At 47.4% G+C, this 23,409-nt stretch overlaps 2 protein-coding genes and 1 long non-coding RNA gene across 3 annotated transcripts in view; 1 reads left to right on the top strand and 2 right to left on the bottom strand.

Annotated features, from left to right (window-relative positions):
- Positions 1-23,409, bottom strand: part of LOC306961346 (bromodomain-containing protein 4-like) — a 461,990-nt gene that overhangs the window by 374,102 nt on the left and 64,479 nt on the right. The window lies entirely within an intron of this gene.
- Positions 1,537-22,836, bottom strand: lpar2b (lysophosphatidic acid receptor 2b). Its single transcript, XM_079554105.1, has 5 exons — positions 22,582-22,836; positions 13,162-13,511; positions 12,404-12,898; positions 7,726-7,985; positions 1,537-1,807 (listed from the first exon to the last, which is right to left on the bottom strand). The coding sequence occupies exons 2-5, from the start codon at positions 13,406-13,408 to the stop codon at positions 1,709-1,711; spliced, it is 1,101 nt and encodes a 366-aa protein (XP_079410231.1). The 5' UTR covers positions 13,409-13,511; positions 22,582-22,836; the 3' UTR covers positions 1,537-1,708.
- LOC306961413 overlaps positions 10,402-23,409 on the top strand; it is a 148,724-nt gene continuing 135,716 nt past the window's right edge. Inside the window, exon 1 of the long non-coding RNA XR_013792767.1 lies at positions 10,402-10,456. This is a non-coding gene — a long non-coding RNA (uncharacterized lncRNA). The remainder of the gene's footprint in view (positions 10,457-23,409) is intronic.

Genomic DNA, 23,409 nt, shown 5'->3' with positions numbered 1-23,409 from the left:
TTGACTCGCTCTGTCTTGAGCACTATTTTTCTTGCTCACTCACACAAAGTTACCTAACCTCTGTTTTGTCGCTCCTTCTCCTCTGGACATCAACATAAAATTAATCAAGTACAGTAAAAGGCGAGAGTGTAGATAAAATACATTCAGTCATATGCTCGGGCAAAAAGAACTGTTTTCAGCCTGGATTTGAACATTGTCAGAGTTGAGGCCTGTCTCACATCCTCGTGAAGACTGTTCCAGATTTTAGAAGAAGAAGAAGATCTTTATTTATATAGCGCCTTTCACAGACATGGTCACAAAGCGCTTTACATGAGACAGTTGTACATTCACTCCATACTCGGTGGTGGAAAGCTACGTTTGTAGCTTCAGTTTCCCCTGGGGGAGACTGTCAGAAGCACTTTCGCGACTACACACGTCTGCGTCAACGGACCCTCTGACCAGTGACCACCACCATTCACTCACACACATCATTCATCCTGGCCTATTGTGCATGTTTTTAGTGGTAGGGGAAACCGGAGTACCCGGAGGAAACCTACGCAGACACGGGGAGAACATGCAAACTCCACACAGAAAGGCCCCGTCCCTAACCTTCTAGCTGTGAAGCGAGAGCACTAACCGCTGCGCTACCGTGCCGCCTAGCTGCATGAAACTGAAACGCAGCCTCACCGTGTTTATTATTGGCTCTGGGAACCACCAGGAGGCCCCTCCCTGAAGTTCTCAGGGCCCGAGATGGTTCATACGGCTGTAACATGTCAGAGATGTACTTTGGTGCTAAAGCAGAGCTGTTTTAAAGTCTATTCTCTGAGTGACAGGAAGCCAGTGCAGAGACCGGAGCACTGGACTAATATGGTCGTATTTCCTGGTTCTTGTCAGGACTCGAGCAGCAGCGTTCTGGATGTACTGCAGCTGTCTGATAGTAACAGAGTGAATGTAGTAAAAGAAGAACCAGACACACCTTCTGTTGTGTTCAATACATGGCTTTTAATCTCCAACGGCCTAAAAATGGAATAAAAAGTTTTCATAATATAAATAAAAACATTGTCAGTAAAAAAAATTGTTTCGTGATAAGAGCAAGTCCCACAGGCGACATCTTGTTGTCCCCGTTTCCGTGGATACGCAGTTGTCTGTCCAATCCCCATGGCTGGTCGGTGCCGTGCGCTGTTGGTGCACAATATCTGGCCGCATCATCATTATCACGAGAAGCAACAATATATGGAGCTTTACACATGAGCCGTGTTCATCTGGACTATACATGTATGATTCAAATGTCATTTCATTTTAGTCAAGATTTAGTCGATTCAAACTGCTTTTAAATGTAGACCGAGCACAGAGCTGCCGTTTGGCCATGGATTTTAAAGAGGCTCTTTCAAACTGTCATTGGATGATTTTAGTCTTTTTTTCATTTTTATTTAGTCAGATTTTAGTGGACAAAAACGTCTGGACATTTCAGTCATAGTTTTAGTCTCAAACAACTTTCAATTTACATTTAGTCTAATTTTAGTCGGCAAAGAAATCACTTTGATAAAAATTAGGAGGAACTATATCAGTGGACAAAATGAACACTGCCCAGGAGAACATTCTTTAGGACATTTAGTTTCAATCTAACACTACAGAGTGTTGCAGAATGGTCGCTCACACCGTTCGCGCTGAACAGTTCTTTGTGTATGTGGTTCAAAGTGTCTCGTCGGGGACACGTCTTTTTCCCGCGTTAGCTCCAGCTGCGCGAGGGCTCCGGCCGGTCCCCGTCCGAGTTGACCAGGGGCCCGTTGGTGCGGTCCTCCTCCTCCACTCCGCTGGACTTGTGCTTCTGGACACAACATGAGGACGTGGACAGGGAGAGAGGGGACACACATCAGGACAGGTTTAACAGGAGACTGTCGGGGCTGGCTGTCACATCCACTAGGGGGCGCAGTGATTGATATTGTTATTGAATATTAAAGCTACTCTACTCTGGCAATGTTGCACTCCCACCATGTGCTCCAGCATGTGCTCCACCATGTGCACCACACTCGCTAACAGCAGAAGGAGACCGGCCTCACCTCACAGCACACCCCCCCCCCAACACATGCCTCACCCCCACATGCCCCCTGCACCATGTAAACACAAACATGTGAGCAAAAGATCGCACATGCTTGAAGCAGAAGACACAGTTAGCGGCTAACAGTTTAGCATTATGATAGAAGATGGTGAACTGACGAACATGTGACCGACCTGCTCTGATGCAGCTGAAGTCCTCCTGAAATGTCAGTTTGTTTATTAATCCAATATCTACAGGAGCCGTCAGGTCTTTTTCCTCCTCATGATCACAAAGCAAAGCAGCACCAGAGGAGAGGCTGAGGCGTTCATGGATTGCGGGTAAAAAAAAGTTTTAAATGGAAGTATTATGTTTTAAATGCCAAAAAGTCCTGGTTCAGTCCTGGTTCAGACCTGGTTCGGACCTGGTTCGGACCTGGTTCAGTCCTGGTTCAGTCCTGGTTCAGTCCTGGTTCAGTCCTGGTTCAGACCTGGTTCAGACCTGGTTCAGACCTGGTTCAGACCTGGTTCAGTCCTGGTTCAGTCCTGGTTCAGTCCTGGTTCAGTCCTGGTTCAAACCTGGTTCAAACCTGGTTCAGACCTGGTTCAGTCCTGGTTCAGTCCTGGTTCAGTCCTGGTTCATCCTGGTTCAAACCTGGTTCAGACCTGGTTCAGTCCTGGTTCAGTCCTGGTTCAGTCCTGGTTCAGACCTGGTTCAGACCTGGTTCAGACCTGGTTCAGTCCTGGTTCAGTCCTGGTTCAGTCCTGGTTCAGACCTGGTTCAGACCTGGTTCAGACCTGGTTCAGATCTGGTTCAGACCTGGTTCAGACCTGGTTCAGACCTGGTTCAGTCCTGGTTCAGTCCTGGTTCAGTCCTGGTTCAGACCTGGTTCAGACCTGGTTCAGACCTGGTTCAGTCCTGGTTCAGTCCTGGTTCAATGTAATGACACAGTGGGTTTTCTCTCTTTGTTGGTCATGAACTACTGTATTTAATGCAATAAGACATAACAGAGGCAGGAAGATCGACTTGAAGCTGTTTAGGACCTGTGGACTCTACAGCAGAAGTGTGACTGCCCCTCCAGTGACCAGTCCGTTAAACTGATCTGTAGACGACACCACCCTCATCGGGCTCATCTCGGACGGTGAGGAGTCCACCTACAGGAGAGAGGTGGACCAGCTGGACCTGGTGCAGCCACAACAACCTGGAGCTGAACGCCCAGAAGACAGTGGAGATGATCGTGGACTTCAGGAAAGACTCAGCCGAACCGTCCCCCCTCCCCCCTCTCCACCGGGGTATCCTTCACCTTCACCATCACCCAGGACCTCAAATGGGAGCCAACCATCAGCTCCGTCATCAAGAAGGCCCAGCAGAGGATGTTCTTCCTGTGGCAGCTGAAGAAACTGCCGACCAAGCTGCTGGTACAGTTCTACACGGCCTTCATCACCGTGTGGACCATCCTCACCTCCTCCATCACCGCGTGGTTCCCCGGCGCTACAGACCGGGACAAGCACCCACTGCAGCGCATTGTCCTGCTGCTGAGGAGGTGATTGACTGTGAGCTCCATCTCTCCAGGACACGGAGGTGTGTGGGTCGGATCACGGCTGACCCTTCTCACCCTGGACACGGACTATTCACCCCTCTCCCCTCAGGCAGGAGGCTGCAGTCCATACAGACCCATCCCTCCTGCCACATGAACAGTTTTTTCCCCTCTGCTATTTCTTAAAACACCTGCACATCTGTGATTATTATTTATTTTAATATTCTTTATGCATGCCCTTATAGCCTTATAGTTTTAAAGTTGTTATAGCTTATTTTTATTTAAAATTCTATACTATATGTTTTATGTTGCACGAGTGAACCAAGAAAAATTGCTAGTTTGTTTGAATTGTTTGAACCCGTTTTCAAACAATGGCAATAAAAACGATTGATTCTGACAACCAGCCCCGGTCTGTTGGTGAATGTGAGAAAACAATGCAGAAAAGAAGAAATGTGTGCCACCGTTTTTTTTATATAGACAAGTGCAAATATGTACACAAATATTCTGCCAACACTGGACAAAACAAACATACACATAACAAAGAACAAACAAGATTTGTAATAGATAGTTCTCACATGGTGGAGAGCGCACACACGCACACGCACACGCACACGCACACGCACACTTTGCCTCGCCCGCCGCGTCCTCCGGGTTAATAATGAACAGATCAGGAGCCGGTTCAGGACGGGCATGAGCGCAGAGCCGAGGGCGTGTCCGCCGCAGAACAACACGGCTCCACCTTTGACAGAGCTCAGATTTCGAAATGATGCAAATCATTCTGCAAATCTCAGCCAAACCTCGGCCATCTGCAGGCCGACGGCAGGAAAGACAGAGCACTCTTTCAAACGCTGGCAGTGGAGAGGACTGTGTACTAGAAAACACATGTTGCTGGAGAGTCAGTGTTTTTATAAGACTAAATAAAATGACTAAAACAACCTATATGGTTAAGGATCAAATCTAAATAATGATTGCTATCAGCTTTACATATGGGTTTATTCTGTTGAATATTCTGTTGTTGTTAGGATTTCAAATATAGTCTTTCTGGGGCGGTTTGCAGCCGAGTGTGTAGCAGCCGGGATGAGGATCAGCACCTCCAAATCTGAGGCCATGGTTCTCCTTCCCCTCTACAGGTCGGTGGGGAGTCCTTGCCTCAAGTGGAGGAGTTCAAGTATCTCGGGGTCTTGTTCACGAGTGAGGGACGGATGGAGCGTGAGATGGACAGACGGATCGGTGCGGCGTCAGCAGTGATGCGGTCGCTGTATCGGTCTGTCGTGGTGAAGAGGGAGCTGAGTCGGGGCAAAGCTCTCGATTTACCGATCGATCTATGTTCCCACCCTCACCTATGGTCATGAGATTTGGGTAAGGACAAGATCGCGAATACAAGCGGCCAAAATGAGTTTCCTTCGCAGGGTGGCTGGGCGCACCCTCACCCGTGAGGAGCTCAGTTACCCGGGAGGAGCTCAGAGTAGAGTCGCTGCTCCTTCACGTCGAAAGGAGCAGCTGAGGTGGCTAAGGCATCTGTTCCGGGTGCCTCCTGGTCGCCTCCCTCAGGAGGTGTTCCAGACACATCCTATTGGGAGGAGGCTTCATGGAACGCCCAGGACACGCTGGTGGGACTATGTCTCCGAGCTGGCCTGGTGTCGCCTCGGGGTCCCCCCAGAACAGCTGGAGGAAGTGTGTGTGTGACCGGGAAGTCTGGGCATTTTCTGCCCCCGCGCCCGGCCCCGGATAAAGCGGAAGAAAATGGATGGATGGATATTTGGTAATAAAAAGATGGTGAAAAGACTACAATGTGTTTGTGTAAGTTTGTTTCTTGTGGAGATTTAACTATTTTATTTTTATTGCATACTATTATACTCCGTTATATTTACTCAAGGCCATATATAGGGTTTATACTGGCAGACGAAAGTCAAATTGAATGTGTTTTAGTGCCATTTTTAATGTCCAGATACTACAGTCAGAACACAGAAGAAGTGCATATTTCCTTTCTTAAGATTCTCAAATATTTCATCAGAGTAAAGAGAATTGGACAACGGGAAACTTTTGCACAAATAAAATATGGCCGATTTCAGCCTAAAGTGCAGCTGAATATATTTTAGATCATTCTGGTATTTTCAGACTTTACAGGAAACAATTGTTGAGCAATGTCAGACTTTTGCAATAAATGTAACTGTAATGTCAGTTTGAATGTAATTGAACGCTTTTTAATGACTGTCTTTTTTCATAAAGCATGTTGTACTTCTACTCGAGTAATGTTAAAATGAAGCATCTGTTTCTTACTTGAGTAAAAAAAAAAGTAACTTGTGCCTCTAATATTTTGGACATAAATAGATGTATTTGGAGCTCTTGATTTCTTTTCATGGCATTTTCACATTTTTTATGTGACGACTGAACAGTTACTAAGTCCTTGCACTACTCTAGCAAAATGTTACTTTTTTTCCTCTGGAGTAAATATTTGGGCTCTGAAGTTTAGAGACTAAGCAGACTGTGCAGCTCACAGCAGCCTGGTCTCGTCCGCCCCACAGGAGGAAGTGGAGGCGCTGCAGACGGGGTACGTCTGACCGCAGACTTCCTGTGCGTGTCAGAGGCACTTCCACTCTCACATAGCACCCAACAAGACCATCACCAGGCCTTTCTCTAGACTGCTGCGCTCTCCATCATAGACAACATCTACAAGGCGGAAAAGCCACGGAGCAGGCTCGTGCCACAAACACACCATCTCCAAACCCCCAAAGTCAGGAGGAGCGTGTCTCTGGTGGGACAGCGGGCCGCAGATCCTAAATATTTGTACAACACAGACCATGCAGACATGGCACTGACAGAGGGAGTTCTCCGATGGTTTACTTACGAGGAACAGATACAACACGCACAGACTCTATCTGGTAAACCATGATTTGTGTTGTTTGGGAGGATTAATGCAAGAGAGCGAATGCGTATCCGGACTTTATTATCACATGAACCCTGAATGTGTGCAATAAGAAAGCAAAAGTCGAGTTTCCAAAATGCACAAATTAAATATAAATCAGTCTGGTGTTGAGTCAAACATTTTGAAAAGCGCAGACGGCAGAAGCGTTTTGCTTAAACCAATCGGCACCAAATCTGGATTTACCAAAACTATCTTTAAGTCGAAAACATTTGTACATTTTTTACTGAGTTAAGCATCAAAAGTATTACGATATATCCGTTTTCAATACGATCCTTTCCTTTGTTGTGATGGAATATAGCGATATGTTGTCCCTTAGTGGGAAAAGGCTGTGCCTCTGGATCCGATCAGTTGTTTGGAAGGTTTCCTCTCACCAGAAAAGCTACAACATTGATCCTGGTGGGTTGTAGAGACCAGTGTGACAGAAGGTACAGGCGTCACGCTGACCACTCGTACGCAATACGCACAAATATCAACTTTTTGGGGGCATAATAAGCTAATGCATAATGCACCGTTAAGATTTGAATTTTTGCATATTTATTCAATTCAATTGCTTTGTGCCCCTTGGAAACCCTGCTTTAGAATGAAGTATAGTGCAGTAGTGTTGTAGGTCACACTACTGCACTATACTTCATCAAGCATTTCTGTGACTTTATCTGGTCAGGAGGGGGCGAAGAGCTGGTCTGCCCCTGACAGTTTCTCTTGAAGATAATGGACGGTTACACAAAGGAACATGAACATTGCGAGAGGATTTCAAATGGAAAAGAGCAGCTAGCATCAAGAAATGGAAATTGTGTTTATAAAAAAAAAGCTTTAAATCTTTTATGAAAAATAGAACCAAAAACAAAAGTGTATAAAAATTAAAGGTCGACCGATTGTCTAAGGCCGATCTTTGGAGATTTTGATAGGCACAGCCGCTATTTTAAAAATGTCTTTAGTGTAAAATGTGCCGGTGTTGAACCAGCAGGAGGCGCTTCATTGCTGATTTATCTCAATCTCTAAAGGCTCTGAAATGATAAGCAAAAGTCCGCAACATAAAACATATAAAACACGGACCGATTTTCACCACGGTTGTCTCGTCGTACATTATTATGTGTATAAAACATCGTATAAAACAAGTCAAGTGTTCAGGGGTGAATATATGCTCTAAAGACAAGCGTCGGTCAGTGTGTGGGAGGAGTCCACACCGTGTCCCGCAGTGAGTTCAGAGTGGAGTTAGGGGGCGGGCTCTCCGTTGCTCTCGGACAGTACCTCGTGTTCCATCGTGCTGAAGTGGACCCCGGAGGCGTCGGGCCGGTCATGGCGGCGGCGCCAGCGGCAGCACAGCAGGTCCCTGAAGGTCCGCCTCATGTCAGCGTCTCTGAAGGAGTAGATGATGGGGTTGACGAAGGAGTTACACTCGGCCAGCACCAGGCAGTACTTCTCGTAGCGCAGCACGTTACAGCTTTCGCAGCCCAAACCATCCATTAAGAGAAGCACCAGGCCCGGGGTCCAGCACAGCACGAAGCATCCTGCACACACACACACACACACACACAATATATTGAGTTCATTGATTTAGTTATTCAAATCCACTTCATACGGAACATTTGAAACAGGCCAGAGAGAGCCCTTTATGGTTTACTGAAAACTGGTTTTAGCCATTGGATGTGGCAACCCAAAGTGTGGGTCTCATTCTGCTTTAAGAGCAAAGGAACAAAACAACATGAACAAGCCGGCACCATTCCATACTCTTGGTAAGTTGATCTCTTCTTATGTGAGTCCAGTATTGGTTAAATATGTCCGGTCTGAGGTTTGGCCCTGCTCCTGCTGTGGAGGAGAGAGAGAGGCTGCAGTGGCTTTGTCTCCCCCGCGCGGCTGAGGCTCACCAAGGTAATATAAAAGTCATTACTCTCCAGCATAGACAAAATATATTCATGTCAGTGACAATAACAAATCCACTCGTGTTAGCTTGGCTCTAGTTGGCGGGCAGTGTGTTTTTAGCTCGTTTGTCGACTTTGGGCGGCGAGATGCGGGTTCCAGACAATTACAGTAGTTTTCTATGGGAGGAGGTCCGGGGGGACGTCTGGTAGAAACGGATGCTAGGAGGTCTAATTGGATGATGACCGTTTTTGGGCGGGTTTTTTTTCGAAAGGTCAGTTGTCATGAATAGGGATGCACAGACAGCCTTTACTGGAAAAAGTTCAGGTATCAATTGCAAATATCTGATTCTGGACCGATACCTGTTTTGACTCTTCAACTTTCACCAAATAAATCTGAGCGAATATGGACATGCGGGCCTCAGTTTGAAGCTCAGAACCTGAAAAATTCAATCACTGCGATCACTCAAAGTGATTTTGATTAACACGTAAAATGCCGCTGCAAGCAACAGCATGCTAATGCTAGTGGAAGCATGCTAATGCTAATGTCAACTAATCAAAGCAGGGGAAGAAATTAAGATTGGGATTGGCTGCCCTAGCCTAAAATACAAACACTTATTTCTTTATGTGTATATCCAAAGTCCTGGACAACGTGGCCCCCTTATTAATCCGAAATTTGTTTTGATTTTACCACTAAAATAAAACGGCACAAAAAGTAATATCTAGCAATAATAAATTGTCTGACATATTTGTAAAGGACAAGTTGTAATGATCAGATCACTTAATGCGAGTTGTTTGTATAATACAGACGAAAAGCCGAGGGTAATATCCTACGTAGTCTAGAAAAGTTTAGTGATCCTTATTTAATGTTGATTGATCTGAAACATCTCGTTTGCAAGAAAAGATAAGACTTTGAAATCAAGAAAATGAGGCACACAAAATCAGCTACCAGCGCGTTTCGACTACCGAGTGTTCGTCAGGGCAGGGACGAAGACTCGGTAGCCAGTTGTGTGCCATGGATTTCATTTTCTTGATTTCATTTTTCTCTGCTCACTCGTGATCCTGGAGAGCACCAGATCGTTGATACTCCTGTTGGATCCAAAACATAAGAGGAACGTTGACTTTGTTTGCTTAGAAAAAGGCATTTTTAAGGAAGTCTGTTGGTATCAGTTAATATTGGATATCAGTAGATACTCAAACCCCCAGTATTGGTATCGAAGCAAAAAGCTGGATGTGTGCAGTGCTAGTCATGAAATGACAAGTGTTACAAGTGTTCTGGGGCTCCTTCCGAAACCATCAGATTGCTAAGAGCTCTTACGCCAAACCGGATGTGCGTCAGCGTCCGCCATGGCAAGTTGCTTCCGAATTGGTCTGTCAGTTAGGAAGTAGTTAGGAAAAGGAGCCTCGATGCTAACTATCATGGCCACTTTAGCATAGGGACCTCTGATGCTAACTAACCAGTGATTAGGAGCTATGTGCCATCCCATAAGCCACTGCGCCAAATCCCCCACCCCCCTCGGCCACACACAAGAGTGATTCATGCGCAACCACTGTTGATTGACAGGAGCACATTTAATAATAAAAATAATAATAATTAAAAAAATAAGATTCTGCACAAGCCAAACTTTGTGACAAAATCCATGTTGTCGTCTCCACAGCTCAGTCACATGTCAGTGTTAAAGAGTAAACTCAGTAAACAGATTAAATGCTTTTGTTTTCATTTAGTAGAAACTTAAGCCACATGGATCAGTTGCATAATGTAGCTTTATGAAACAGCTGTTGAAATAAAATAACATTAAAGGGAAATGTTTGGAATATTTGGATTTATTTTTCTCCTTAAATGTATTTGTTTGGACACTATGTTGTTGTTGACACTGTACAGTAGGGGGCGACATGCACTTTTGTTTGGCCTCACTCCACCAATAACTTTAAAGAAGAAGAAAAACAGCTGTTGGTGATGTCACTTCCCTTTCCCCTGTTTAAGGATGGACGGATTGTGCAAATTCTGCTGAAGCTCTAGTTCACTAACTGCATAGATCAGTTGACCCCATGAAAGGTTAGGGAGTTAGTTGCTAGTGTTAGTGCTTAGAGGCTACAATCTGATGGTTTCAGACGCAGCCCGGGTTTGTGTTCTCGGCCTGTGTAACGTCTCCAGAGTTAAGCGTAAATGCCACTGGCACAGGCTGACTGCTGTTGACTAAACATGTTCCGGCTCAAGCTGCATGTGTGCAGTGCGGGTGTGTGGGGGTGCGTGGGTGTGTGGGGGTGTACGGGGTGTGTGCGGGGGTGTGGGGTGTGTGAGGTTGTGCGGGGGTGTACGGGGTGTGTGCGGGTGTGTGGGGTGTGGGGTGTGGGGGTGTGGGGAGTGTGGGAGTGTGGGGTATAGGGGGTGTGCGGGTGTATGGGGTGTAGGGGTGTGGGGGGAGTGCGGGGTTGATGAGGTGAAGACACTGACAATAAACAGCACATTCTTGGGCTCACACTCGTCCCGCTCAGGGGTTTAGTCTGGAGGATCCCCTTTCATCACGGGGCTATCGGAGCAGGAATTCCTCTTGGCCCCACGCGCTCCCACAAACATACACCCTCCTGCCCCGAGCCCCTTACGCACCAGAACCATCCGAACCCCCCACCCCCGGGGACAGACACTGAGCATCATCGCTGTTTCACTTGTAAAGGATTTAGAAATGATTTTTTCTTTCTAAGGAGCGCTGAGACAAACAGCAAGTTTTAAACCATCATTTTGTTTGATCACACTGATTGGTTAAATTCAGCTGTTGATCATGACAGACTCTGACCAATACTGTATGAGGAGTGGGCGGGGCCTGTGTCTGACACAGAACAGGCCTAAATCATACACTTTTAAAACTATATATAATATATAATATATATACAATATATAATATTGTAATACTGCACACACTTAAAGAATGTATACACGATGGAAACTACCATGAAGTGGGTCCAGTCCTTTTCCAAAAGCTACACCCTAAATCACCTCCTCCCCTTCAAAACCCTGGAGTCAGACATGACCAAAATCATTTCTTTTCTTTCAAAGACTATCTCTGTGGATAACTGTCAAATCATTATTATGCTTCAGTTTATATTATAAGCAACCTTCTGTTGTGTTTATTCCCATATCATTTACTCCCATTAATTCCCATAGCATCCTGTTAATTCCCATGAATTCACATATATTCCCATAACTTTATTTTGAATATTGAAAATCCCCACAATTTTGCAGTCCTACTACGGCCAGTTTGTTTTGGAAGTTGACTTTAGTGAGAAAAGTCAACAGTGTTTCTGACGTCTCTGTGACTGTTGTCTCTCAAAACCTGCTATTGTGAAGCGTGAGGCGCATACTTGAGGGATGTGGTATGGGCCGGATGAGGAGGCTGCTCTCTGTCACACTCAGCCCAAGTATGCAGGCTGTGTCCGGGCACGTGCGCCTCTACACCTCTGACTGACACACACACATACACACACACACACATACATACAGACATACACACACGCGCTCTTTAAAACACAGGAATGCTGCCAAGAGCCGGGAGCAGGGACCAGCCGGGGGGAGGACAGGGACGGTGGGACACCAGGAGGACGGGAGGGAGAGGGGGAGAAGTGGCGTGAGGACAGGGAGGACAGGGAGGAGAGTACGGAGAGAGGAGCAGAGGAGCAGAGGAGCAGAGGGCAGGCTGAGACAAGACCGAACAGGGCAGGGCTTCTCCAAACACAAGAACAGGCTCCGAGCCCAGACTCGAAACCCAAACATTTCTGTGAATGAGGGAGTGCCTGCGGAGTGCTGGGTAATCGGGATGCCCCCAGTGGGTCGTGCCACTTTTGGGTCGCCTGAAAAGAATATAATCAATCATAATGGACTAACCTGCTTACTGTGAGGTGAGAGCGCTAATCGCTGTGACTCAGTTCTATCACATGGTGGTCACAATGGCGGGAAAGTGCTATAGAGAGCTTCATTTTACGTGTGTGAGGATAGGAATGAAATCAGTTTCTGTCGTATCCATGGTAACCTTCCCCAGACATCATGTGTTAAAAGTAAAAAGTGCGCTGCTCACCCAGGATCAAGGACACGGTCTTCATCAGGTTGACCACGGTCTCCTTGTAGCGCTTCTGGGAGGTGTGCTGGGACATCTGCTTGCTCTTGTGGCGCACGTACAGAAAGATCCTGGTGTAGACGGCCATCATGATGGAGAAGGTCAGAAGGTTGAGCACGGCCCAGAACACCAGGTAGCTGCGGCTGTACAGCGGCGCCATGGTGGAGCAGTTTTCCAGGTCACACAGGCAGTGCCAGCCCATGGTGGGCACCAGCCCCATGAGGATGGCCAACACCCAGATAGCCACGATGATGATGAGCACGCGGCGGCTGGTCATCTCGCTGTGCAGCTGCATGCTGAAGATGGTCTGGTGCCGCTCCACGGCCACAGCCAGGAGGTTGAGCACAGAGGCAGTGAGGCTGGTGTCGATCAGACCCTGGCGCACAAACCACTGGTACTTTGTCAGCTTTATGGTCCACGGCCCGGTGTGGAACATCAGGTGGAGGTAGGACACGCCTGAGGGAGAACAACGTGCTGAGCACAATACAGAACCAGGGCGGCAGAAGACACTGCCAAGAGATCACCATCACAATAACAACTGTACAATGAAAGAGGGTCTTTTAGTAATGCTTTTAGGGTGGGTTTTTTCTGGTTTTGACATGGTTTACACACAATATTAGACCCAGATTTGACCCTGATTTTATGAGGAGGTCATCGATATGACTAGATGATGAAGATGTGAACCGTGGAAGTTGGAGTGGGCCAGCGCAGGTGCATACCTGAGAAGAGGTCGGACAGTGCCAGGTTGCCCAGCAGGTAGTAGATGGGGAAGTGGAAGCGGCGGTTCTTCAGGATGGCCAGGATGACCAGCAGGTTGGAGAAGATGACGATGAAGCACACGGTCAGGCCCAGGGTGACCACCACGTAGTCCCTCCGCCTCCAGTCGTCGCTGATGTTCTTGCCGCTCTTCGTGTAGAAGAACTTGACAGTGCGGTTCGGGTCGCAGCCCTCGCCGCTGGTGTCCATGTCGGGGTCAAAGCACAGTAGGAGAGTGGTGAAGAAGAAGAGGAGGCTCTCACACGCCCCCTGTCTGCTGGAGTGTGCAGTGACTGCCCATGTCTGAAACAACCTGAAGAAACAAACAGGTCTCATGAGAACAGGCGCTGACGAGAGTGGCTCAGCTGGATCTAAAGGTCACAGGTTCCAATCCCAGCCCTGTCTGGGGAGAATGTTGTCGTGCACTTGGCAGTTACTTCATAAGTGCAGGTACTATCACTTGGACCAGGAAAAATAAAGTACTAATTTAATAAATCAAGACAGAGTGCACAGTACTTCACACTCGCCTTGTGTATTAGTATTACAGTGAAGTATGAGTAGTTAGAGCAGACTGACAGCTTTGCTTCCGTCAGTCACAGTCTGAGTCACTTCTTTTGCCTCCGTCAGTGATTCAAAAACAGATTTCATTCTTTCTTTTCCGATGCATTGTGCAACATGAAACATTAAGTAGTAATAATGTGGTCTAGTAACAGTGTAAATAATTGTTTATCGCCACAGTCGACTCAAACTTGTAAAATGCAGTACAAACCAGTCTGGAAAGTATCAAAAAAACAAAACAAAATCACACAATTACGATCACATTAAGAGCATTTACACTTTGATACATAACTTTGTCTTTCTAGAGAACAGCTGCCTCTGCTTTGGAATGAGGCCAAAATACAGCGTTTGTGGTTTGAAACGATGCTGATGTTTTTCAGTTTCAGTTCACTAAACTTACACAAGAGTCATGCCAGAACACGTCTGTACAGGCTTGGTGTATCTCCACGGGCTAACGGGAAACTCGAACAGTAACCATTGTGGTCATTTGTTCCGGCTCTCACTCATCCAGGTATTATCCACACTTGTGAAGACTTTCACCTGGACTGGGTTGATCGAGCTGAATCCAATTTGCTTCCATCTTCAAAAGCTTCTCGTCTCAAATGTCAGACTGGTTAACATAAGGGACGATGCCTGAACGATACTTGTCGTTATTCAAATGTGGAAAGTCTCACAGCCTCACAGCAGCAGTGAAGCGTGGAGCCCATTCAGAGGCAACAATCCCAATCACAGCCACGCCTCACTGACACAAGGCGGCAGTGGGCCGGCATCCGCCCCGCACACACGGGGGCAGCTCTGACGCCACAGGGGCAGCTCTGACGCCACAGGGGCAGCTCTGACGCCACAGGGGCAGCTCTGACGCCACAGGGGCAGCTCTGGCACCACAGGGGCAGCTCTGACGCCACAGGGGCAGCTCTGGCACCACAGGGGCAGCTCTGACGCCACAGGGGCAGCTCTGACGCCACAGGGGCAGCTCTGACGCCACAGGGGCAGCTCAGACGCCACAGGGGCAGCTCTGACGCCACAGGGGCTCTGTCCAGTTGATTTATTCACAGTTACAAATGTTTATTCACAGTTAAGAAGTAGGTTAAAGACGGCAGTTATTTAGGTTATACAAATGATGTTCCAGCATGGAACATAAAACCTTTGTTTTGTTCCGTCTTGTAAAAGATCTTATCGATCTCAGTGGGACTGACCTGGTTCAACAAAGGCCAAATGACTTCTTTACTTTGACACTCAGACCTGAATGTTGAGAGCTCTGTTTATCGACAAACGCTTTGAGCCAAAAGCCACATTAGGTTTTCACAATAGCAGAGTGACCGGGCCTGTAGCTGTTATCAGACTGAAGTATCCTGAAGTACATGAAAAAGTATCCTGAAGTACATGAAAAAGTATCCTGAAGTACATGAAAAAAAAGTATCCTAAAGTACAAGAAAAAAGATAAAAGTAGCCACACTTTTCAATGACTCCTAAAGGTAGGGAGACTGGTGCTTTCCCTCACTGACAGTGGAATACTATTCCAGAAGATCACTCCCTGATATGACTGGACTGTGAAAAGGTGGTCCGCCTAAATGCCAATTCACAATCACCTCTCACAGTCACTCGAGACCCGGCAACACTGCTAGACTTTCCTCACTGATCACAAGGTCCACCTGCGTGGTCAGCCTTCTCCTCACTGATCACAAGGTCCACCTGCGTGGTCAGCCTTCTCCTCACTGATCACAAGGTCCACCTGCGTGGTCAGCCTTCTCCTCACTGATCACAAGGTCCACCTGCGTGGTCAGCCCTCTCCTCACTGATCACAAGGTCCACCTGCGTGGTCAGCCTTCTCCTCACTGATCACAAGGTCCACCTGCGTGGTCTGCCCTCTCCTCACTGATCACAAGGTCCACCTGCGTGGTCAGCCCTCTCCTCACTGAACCATTGTGTCCCTGCTCTCCGTTAGCCTTATAGGTTAGCTTAAAGACGCTCTCACGTTTCACGCCTGTGGTCAAATATGAACATGGACGGGCGTGGATTAGTTTGTGCTCACTTACGCGCTGTGTAGACGTAGCGTTGTTGTTGTTGTGCAGACTGACCCGCTCGGTTGTGAATCTGAGCAGAAGAAAAGTTCACGTGTCGTAATGTACAGCGGTGCCATGAGGCCCATGAGGGTGTGCACATTGTGTCCGTCTTGTTTACAGTGAGTCCTGCTGAGGCCTGTTCAGCCTCAAACAGCTCTTCTGTCCTGGGACCACCATCAACACACCGAGGGAGTGACAGGAAACATTCACTCTAGCCTGCGGTGAGGCGTAAACCATTCTTCAGGCACAGTGTCTCACCATCAGTGACAAGGTTCTGCAGACGTGATGATCATGTGGCTTTGGACAATCAGCAAATTCAGCAAATCAGCGTTCATTATAAATGAATAATAAGGAATAATGAGACACGCTTTAAAACTTAACCAGCTGGAGTGAACAATCTCTCTTTTGTACATGTTTTTGTGGCGGGGGTGTACCCAGAGGACACCACAGGGAAAACATGCTCACTACATAGATAGACTAATTTCAGCTCAACTGTGATTGCTGCAGCTTCAACTGTTCTTAAATGTGTCATTCCCCTGCTGCCTGCAGAGGGCGCTCCAGGCCAAACTCCCTCTCCTTACTGTCTCAGTTCAGCGGGACACGTCCATAAAGGAATGATGTGGTTTGAAAGAACACATTTATCTGAAGTTTCAGAAACTAATTAAAGCTAAATGGTCATATTTTTCTTTTTTCTTTCTTTTTTTTTATTAACAGTTTTTCTTTTATTACCTTTTTAAGTTGACAGGACAAGACAGTAAGTGGATACAAACAACAACGACAACAGAAATTGGTCATATTTGTCAAATATCCATGTGAGCCACTTACTATATTATACCGTATATATATGGGTATATTATGTCTGCAGGAGCTGGTTAAAAACAGAAACCGCTGGGTGCAGTGCTGTGTTAGCGAACCTGCAAGTAGCACTGCACCTAACGCTAATGACTGCTAATGAGGCTAATCGTTGGAATATGCGTTTAATACAGCGCTGTTCCGGACTCAAAGACACTTCAATCCATCCATCCATCCATCCACCCGCCCACCCATCCATCCTACCCCACACCCATCCATCCATCCTACCCCACACCCATCCATCCATCCATCCATCCATCCACCCATCCATCCATCCACCCATCCTACCCCACACCCATCCATCCACCCATCCATCCTCCATCCATCCACCCGCCCATCCTACCCCACATCCATCCATCCATCCATCCATCCATCCACCCATCCTACCCCACATCCATCCATCCATCCATCCATCCATCCATCCATCCATCCATCCATCCATCCATCCATCCATCCTACCCCACACCCATCCATCCATCCATCCATCCACCCATCCATCCATCCACCCATCCTACCCCACACCCATCCATCCACCCATCCATCCTCCATCCATCCATCCACCCGCCCATCCATCCACCCATCCTACCCCACATCCATCCACCCATCCATCCATCCACCCATCCTACCCCACACCCATCCATCCACCCATCCATCCTCCATCCATCCATCCATCCATCCACCCATCCTACCCCACATCCATCCATCCATCCACCCACCCATCCTACCCCACATCCATCCATCCACCCGCCCATCCATCCATCCATCCATCCATCCACCCATCCAACCCCACATCCATCCATCCGCCCATCCATCCATCCATCCACCCATCCTACCCCACACCTATCCATCCAGCCAGCCAGCCAGCCAGCCAGCCATCCATCCATCCATCCATCCATCCATCCATCCATCCATCCATCCACAAATCCTACCCCACACCCATCCATCCATCCACCTGCCCATCCATCCATCCATCCATCCATCCATCCATCCACCCGGCCATCCATCCATCCATCCATCCACCCACCCAACCCAGCCACCCATCCACCCATCCACCCAACGGATGGAAATAAGCCCATGGCTACAATCCTGTGTGGAGTTCAGAGCACTTGGACTTGTTTTTCTGTAATGCACTCTGTCCTTTAGCCACAAATGTCTCTTTCCCAACTGTTACTCCCACTCAATGCCATCAGTGCAGTTCGGATTACGGTTTCATATGTTAATAAATATCGCAGACATTTCTCCAAAGTTTGTAGTTTTCAGCAGAAGCTTTGTGGATTAATGAATGTTTTTTTACGGCAGGGACATTGCTAACAGGGTGAGGTGTAAAGGATAAATGAATGGTGTCCTCCACACCTGCTCTGGGCCTGCCCTGGGGTTAGCAGAGACTCTGTTACGACGATAGCATTAGTTGTTGACCCAGTTTTCTAATTGAAGGTGGTTAGGCCTCGGGACAGAGGCTTCAGAAACAGAACCGACAGGTCTGACCAGTCAGCTCCTCTACAGCTGCACCATCGGGAAAACTAGGGGCTGTTTCTGACAAGGAGTCATCAGCACTGGAGGACACATGCTTGTCCTGGGATGAGCAGCTTTTAGACACAGTACAGGCGTTTGTCATTTTCAGAGGATAATATACAGTACCAAAATAACTGTGATTATTTCAATGTGACTAAGGTGAGACAGTTCAGGTGACTGAGCTTCAAGTGCATAAGACAGATTTTTACACTTTGCAATGATGACATATTTTGATGGATAATATCTGTTGTAAGTAGTAATTATAATTTTATTTGAGTGAAGCAGAAATGTAATAAAGGAAAATCATTCTTATTTACATTTTTAAGTCAATGAGCCGTACGCCGCGTTCATGTGGTCCTCGGGAACAAAATGCACATGAACACTCAGTCAACCGGGAAAAGAACAACTGGGGAACTCAAAGTGAGCTTCCCGACTTCTGCACCTGATTGTGGAAATCAGCTGATTTCTTTGTAGTTAAGCTCTGCTAGTTTCTTTGCTTTAGTGTGAGCTGTTAGAGTGACATACGTAACTGCCAGAGAAACGGCCGACAGTAATGCTAGAGCAAATTAACCTGTTAACCCCCACCTTTACTGAGCGCATTTTCTCCGTCTAAAAGCTTCTCGACTGGAGAGCTCACAGCTGATATAAATAGATCTTTTCCCTTGCATCGCTGCCGTGTTGTCACATTGACTTTTTTTTTTTTTCATAGCTTTTTTTGTTGCATTTTCAAAAAATGTTTACCTTTTTTTTGGTTTCATTTCTATCCTCGTTTTCGGCGCTTTTTTCATGAAGTTTTAAGATTTGGGTAATGCCAAACTGGAGAAAATGTGTTCAGTTCAGGTGGAGGTTAAGAGGGTCACACAGTTATGTTTAGCTTTTGAGCTCCGTTAAAAGCTTATCACTGACACTAGACCGTTTTTAGTTGGTGTCCTCAAAAAACACTTTCCAAAATAAAAAGCACATAAACAACTGGAAAATGTAACATGGTCGGCACGGCAACATTTTATAATGTTTGCCTCTGTGTTGTTTCCTCTCAGGCTCCAATAAGGAAGTGAAAGAATCAACATCACAAATAAAGTCACCTTAAACAAGCAGGACTTTCACTATGCCATTCCTCATTTGAAAGCTAAGCACCTCCAGAGTTCACAGAGTTTTAACGGCAGGATGCTGGCAATTGGGTAACTCTGAGCTGGTTGTGGCCCTCGTAAACAGCTTTTGTGAAGAAGTCAACATTAGCATTTCCCAGACACAGGGCCAGGGGGCGCCGTTTTGGTCACGGACCTTCACATCTGTCTGAAGCTTGGATTCATTACTGCAGCGCTGCCAAACTGCAAGGAAGCTGTACGATTCCGCTGTAGTTTCTGCAATAAATTTAAAAACAGACTGAGGGAAAATAATGGTTTGACCTTTAAAAAATTATTTTTAACTTATTACTTATATTTCTGGTGCCGGCTTCCTCAATAAAATGAGTTTCTCTTAATTATGTTTATATGATTATGTTCATGTCACAGTATTGATACAGACGGCGCTGCGTACTCCAACTGAAATAGAATTCTAGAAAATGAACGGGACCTAATTCAATCTCTACACAGGAGAAATCGAGCCACACAACAAGCAAACAGACCAGTGCGGCCTGTCCACAAACTGCAGAGCGGTTCCTTCATGTAAAGCACTTTGAGTGCCTGAAGCAGGTAAAGGCGCTGTATAAATGTGACTATTATTTATTTATTTACACCACCAGACACCAACACACACACAACAAACACGGTCATGGCCCGTCTTCACCCACCCCGCCCCCATCGCCGCCTCATTTACATGTCAGGAGTCGTAAGTAAACCACTGGGCTTTGGTGCAGCTCCTGTAGGGCCAGGCTTAAAGCTCCAATAAAAACACAATCATTCCTAATTCTTCAAAGATCAATAAATCAGGCTTAGATTTAGACATTGAAAAATCATTTTGAAAAAAAATCATCAAAATGTTGTTATATCCAAGGTGGAAGTGTGATGCCTAGAGGTAGTAGTAGTAGTAGTAGTGTAATAGGCTCTGAAAATAAAACTTCTACAGCCAGAAGGTTCATCACTGAACAGGGAAACAGACTCAGTGCAGTTACCCTGCACTGAGTCTGTACCAGCACTGAGTCTGTACCAGCACTGAGTCTGTACCAGCACTGGGTCTGTACCAGCACTGGGTCTGTACCCGCACTGGGTCTGTACCCGCACTGGGTCTGTACCCGCACTGGGTCTGTACCCGCACTGGGTCTGTACCAGCACTGGGTCTGTACCAGCACTGGGTCTGTACCCGCACTGGGTCTGTACCCGCACTGGGTCTGTACCAGCACTGGGTCTGTACCAGCACTGAGTCTGTACCAGCACTGGGTCTGTACCCGCACTGGGTCTGTACCCGCACTGGGTCTGTACCCGCTCTGGGCCAGGGCCCGCTCTGGGACCGGGCCCGCTCTGGTGCACTGTGTGAGCTGAGACCGACATGGCACGGCTCGGCACAGACGTGTGAGTTTGGTGCAAGTCATTTCCTGAGCCGACCTTGGAGTTTTGCTGCTGACACTTTTCAAGGGCAGACTGAGAGTTTCCCGATAAAGTCACAACAGTTCAGTCCTGCTCTGACCCTGCTCCTGAATCCAGGCCCAGGTCAGTCCTGCAGGTTTAGACTTGGCAGTTTAGTCCTGGTTAAGACCTGGTTTAGTCCTGGTTTAGTCCTGGTTTAGCCCTGGTTTAGTCCTGGTTTAGCCCTGGTTAAGACCTGGTTAAGACCTGGTTTAGCCCTGGTTTAGCCCTGGTTAAGACCTGGTTTAGCCCTGGTTTAGCCCTGGTTTAGCCCTGGTTAAGACCTGGTTAAGACCTTGTTTAGTCCTGGTTTAGCCCTGGTTTAGCCCTGGTTTAGCCCTGGTTTAGTCCTGGTTTAGCCCTGGTTAAGACCTGGTTAAGACCTGGTTAAGACCTGGTTAAGTCCTGATTTAGTCCTGATTTAGCCCTGGTTTAGCCCTGGTTTAGCCCTGGTTAAGACCTGGTTAAGACCTGGTTAAGACCTGATTTAGTCCTGGATTAGTCCTGGTTTAGCCCTGATTTAGCCCTGGTTTAGTCCTGGATTAGTCCTGGATTAGTCCTGGTTTAGCCCTGGTTTAGCCCTGGTTTAGCCCTGGTTTAGACCTGGTTAAGACCTGGTTAAGACCTGGTTAAGACCTGGTTTAGCCCTGGTTTAGCCCTGGTTTAGCCCTGGTTAAGACCTGGTTAAGACCTGGTTTAGCCCTGGTTTAGCCCTGGTTTAGCCCTGGTTTAGCCCTGGTTAAGACCTGGTTAAGACCTTGTTTAGTCCTGGTTTAGCCCTAGTTTAGCCCTGGTTTAGCCCTGGTTTAGCCCTGGTTAAGACCTGGTTAAGACCTGGTTAAGACCTGATTTAGTCCTGATTTAGCCCTGGTTTAGCCCTGGTTTAGCCCTGGTTTAGCCCTGGTTTAGTCCTGGTTTAGCCCTGGTTTAGTCCTGGTTTAGCCCTGGTTAAGACCTGGTTAAGACCTGGTTTAGCCCTGGTTTAGCCCTGGTTAAGACCTGGTTTAGTCCTGGTTTAGCCCTGGTTTAGTCCTGGTTTAGCCCTGGTTAAGACCTGGTTTAGTCCTGGTTTAGCCCTGGTTTAGTCCTGGTTTAGCCCTGGTTTAGTCCTGGTTTAGCCCTGGTTAAGACCTGGTTAAGACCTGGTTTAGCCCTGGTTTAGCCCTGGTTAAGACCTGGTTTAGTCCTGGTTTAGCCCTGGTTTAGTCCTGGTTTAGCCCTGGTTAAGACCTGGTTAAGACCTGGTTTAGCCCTGGTTTAGCCCTGGTTAAGACCTGGTTTAGCCCTGGTTTAGCCCTGGTTAAGACCTGGTTAAGACCTTGTTTAGTCCTGGTTTAGCCCTGGTTTAGCCCTGGTTAAGACCTGGTTAAGACCTGGTTAAGACCTGGTTAAGACCTGGTTAAGTCCTGATTTAGTCCTGATTTAGCCCTGGTTTAGCCCTGGTTAAGACCTGGTTAAGACCTGGTTAAGACCTGGTTAAGACCTGATTTAGTCCTGATTTAGCCCTGGTTTAGCCCTGGTTTAGCCCTGGTTAAGACCTGGTTAAGACCTGATTTAGTCCTGGATTAGTCCTGATTTAGTCCTGGTTTAGTCCTGGTTTAGTCCTGGTTTAGTCCTGCGTTTGTCCCGTTTCTGATCCGTGAGAAGCCCTGGGAGTGTTACGAAGGCCAAAGGAGCGCGCCTCGCTCTGTAATCAGCTCCAGACCCATTGCGCACACGCATTTGGGCACAACCCCCAAAGTGACACGCACGAGCGCGCGCACACACACACACACACACACACGCACGCACACGCAAACGGACACGGACACGCCGACAGGTGGGACAGGCCACTCACCTTCCAGCCCCAGAACCCAGCGGACATCCGGGTGTGCAGGAGTCGAACCGCGGCGCGTAAAAACCAGTCCGTTCCGCCGTGCGCTGCGTGTGTGGGGGGTCCGAGCCGCTGGAGCCTGTCACGGACTCTCCATGGGCCTCTTACCGACGACGGGGGCACTTCGGAGCGGGTTCGCCTCCTGAGCTCGCTCGGTGCTTCCGGGAAGAACGCGGTCACCTGTAGGAGCCGCGCGCACTGCTGGAACTCTGCTGGAGAAGGGCGAGGCGCGCTGCGAGCTGTGCCCGCCCCTCGAGGCACCGAGGGCGGGGTCAGAGCGAGGTTTACAGCCGCTGCCAACCTGCATGCGCTCCTGCAGCACCGGGGGTTTCCAAGTGCAGAAGTAACGGAGTACTACCGCCTCTGGTTTGGACAAGTAGTAGTACTCAGTTACAGTTTTTACAAGTTTTTTGAATTGTACTTTTTATAGGTAGTTTTATCATATGGTACATTTTACATCTACTTGAGTAAAATTATAATGAAGTATCTGGACTACTTACTAGATTTCCCGTGACACAGACAATGGATGTAGTTAGTGTTTAATACTTTTTCCCTTTAAACAAATATGTTTTTTTCTGGCATTTCCTTTGGAAATACTTATTTCATGTTTTGTTTCCCATCGTTTATTTAAACCAGGTGCTCGGTTACTCACAGTAGGGGAGACCGGGCGTGGTTGTATATGGGGAGAGGTGTGACCCACTTCCTCCCTGACCCCAGTGTGGTTGTCAAGGTCGTAAACAGGTCCAGGCAGATTCTATAGAGATGCTGAGGTAAAACAGTACATTTTTGACC

The sequence above is a fragment of the Gobius niger genome (assembly GCF_951799975.1).
Source record: "Gobius niger genome assembly, chromosome: 3".
NCBI lineage: Eukaryota > Metazoa > Chordata > Actinopteri > Gobiiformes > Gobiidae > Gobius > Gobius niger.
The sequence above is the reverse complement of the archived record's forward strand: the minus strand, read 5'-3'. Positions and strand labels throughout refer to the sequence as shown.